The sequence below is a fragment of the Penaeus chinensis genome, chromosome 35, assembly GCF_019202785.1.
Source record: "Penaeus chinensis breed Huanghai No. 1 chromosome 35, ASM1920278v2, whole genome shotgun sequence".
NCBI lineage: Eukaryota > Metazoa > Arthropoda > Malacostraca > Decapoda > Penaeidae > Penaeus > Penaeus chinensis.
The window spans coordinates 9279242-9281784 of NC_061853.1; the positions used below are offsets into that span (position 1 = coordinate 9279242).

Consider the following 2543-nt stretch of genomic DNA (forward strand, 5'->3'; position numbering starts at 1 on the left):
AGCAAGCTCTTGTGCATACAGACACTCAAGATACATGCAAAGACATGGAGACCTGACACCATGTAGCTTAGAGGTGAAGTCCACCTTCTGCGGAATGGCAGCCATATGTGCCTGTCATATTCCATCTTCTCTCCTAGACCCTGAGACTTGCGTTACGTATTTGAGGAGAGGGGGGCTTTCTAAAGCGTAAAAAGATTCTCTATCGCAGTCAAAGCTATGCACTGTTATCCTCTATTTTGATATCTTGGGTTAGCTGCACTCCAGCTGGGAGCTCGTGGCAACCATAGGTCCGTGCAGCACCGGGAGACTACATTATCTTAGGAGCATTACTTAGATCAGTGGCATTTACATCACTAGTAATTAACACTTATTATTATATATTTATATATATACACAGTCTTATATCAAGTTAAAATAAAAATGATTTCCTGGTTTATCTAAATACAATACTTTGGGCTCTGTTATCTCCCTTTGTTACTGATATGGAATCATGTTGTGAAAAGAAATGAAGAATAATCCTCCTTGCCTCACTTTTCTTTGATTCTCACTTGCTTCGAGAAATACAGTCAAAAAGGAGAAAATCCATAGAGGAGTAATACATCATGAAAGATGAAGTTTCATAAAAAAAAAAAAAAAAAGATGTGGATGTATGCATGTGTGTGTATGGAGGGGGGTGAGGATTAATGAGAAATTGATCCTCTTGTATTTTTCATTCAGGCTGCGTTCTACTTTCCCCCCCTTGTTTACTGTCTGTTCCCTTAACTTTCTGTGCTGAATATAGCCTCAATAAATATATATAAAATTTTGCTTAAAAATTACAAATCACATCAATGTTCTCACATACACCAAAGTTCCACTCAAAAGGCCCATAAAGATGGTGCCTATCGGAGGAGCTTCTCTCTCTCTCTCTCTCTCTCTCTCTCTTCCTCATTTGCTCCTTCCCATCAAACAGTCTTGTACTCCAAAATGTCAAAAGAGGAAACATGTCTGGGGGACATGGCTCCCTCTCCCCTACATCCCCTCAGGTGAAGGACAGGCCCCTTTTCATGAGTGTGGCTTGGTAGCGTGCCTGGGCTGGGTTTACCAGGGCCAAGAGCTGCTGCACTAGATCGTGGATTTTCACCGATGGCCCCACCTTCATCCCCGTCAGGCCCAGCACCTCATTCTGCGTCAGGCTCAGCAGCTTCGTCCCGTGAATGTTCTGGTAAAGAGAAAAGAAGACGGAGGACTAGTCAATTTCAGTGTCCAAGAATTTGTAGGTCCATTCAGCTGTAATTACTTCAGTTAATCATCTTAATCTACCACCTTTAAGTCTAATAATTATTCTAATTCTGCTTTTCTGCCTAAGCATACAAATTTTCATCTTTGACATACATAAGCAATTAATATTATGGTGAAAATATTAGCTAATCTTTAATGAAAATCTGTAATCATCCTGAAAAGTGTGTTAAAAGAAGTATACACAGTGCAAATGATATATTGATATATTACATTCACAAAAGTATCAACTTGATCTCAATCAGTCTATTCTCGAAGCAGTAACAATGTGCCATCAATAATATCCACATCTGCACTTCCTTGAAGACAATAACAAAACAAACCTGAGATATGAAGTTGTCACAATAAGCTCCACAGTCATTCTTCTTCAAGAAAAGTGCTACATCCTGAGGTGTCCAGAGTTTAGGCTTGACTTTTGATCCATCTTTAATTGGCCCATCAATCATCCTTGGAATAACTGACTGGGGAGACTCTTTCTCTGCTACAGGAAGTACTGTCTCATGAGATGAATTATTACACTGGTTGCTCACTGTAGATGAGACAGTGGGAGACTGTGATGTGACCTTGCTCTGCTGAGAAATGCCATTCTTTAGCGCTGGGGGTAGGGTGGACTGTGGGACGTTTACTGGGCTTGATGTATTGGTTGTGACAATCGTGGTCTTGACAGCTGATGTCTGTGTTTTCATCACTTTGTTGGCCTGTAAAACATTGGCAGCGAGAGGAACATTACGCACGGTGTTGTGACTTTCTTGTTGTTGGGTATGAAGCATGGACCTTTGCTCTTGACTGACAACTGCTGGTTGAGGATGATACTGGGTAATCTTTTCAGGCACTGGATCCTGTTCTTGGTGAATCACCTTGTTCTTGGATTCTTGATCTCTGCATTCTGTTGCAGTGGTTGTAAAGCCTGTCTGATGGGATGTGTTCTGACTGGAAAGCTCAGCTGAAGGTATGGGGGATGGGCTGCCTGAGGGTGAGTTGCAGGATTCTTCCTCCATGTCCCATGCTTCTCGAGAACTTTCATTCCCATCTAGTGAGGCCACCCCTGAGGATGTTTCATCTGGAAAGTCAGAAAGTTGTTCCAATGTTAACAAAGAAAAGCCATTTATATTTTAATTTATCTATTTATTTTATCTTTATTATAATTACAATTATCATTTTACAATACTCTGTACCCTTTCCTACCAAATGTCCTTCTATTGCAAATCACTGCTACCATGCATACTAAAAGGTTAACATCCCTCTGCTAAAAGAGAAAGAGAGAG

The 2543-nt window shown here is 40.8% G+C and overlaps 1 protein-coding gene across 1 annotated transcript in view; it reads right to left on the reverse strand.

Moving 5' to 3' along the window:
• The window catches only part of LOC125044301 (MBT domain-containing protein 1-like), a 16623-nt gene continuing 14080 nt past the window's right edge, over positions 1-2543 (reverse strand). Inside the window, exons 15-16 of the mRNA XM_047640898.1 lie at positions 1602-2338; positions 1-1201 (exon numbers count right to left, since the gene is read on the reverse strand). Coding sequence (XP_047496854.1) covers positions 1022-1201; positions 1602-2338 — 917 coding nt within the window. The 3' untranslated portion in view covers positions 1-1021. The remainder of the gene's footprint in view (positions 1202-1601; positions 2339-2543) is intronic.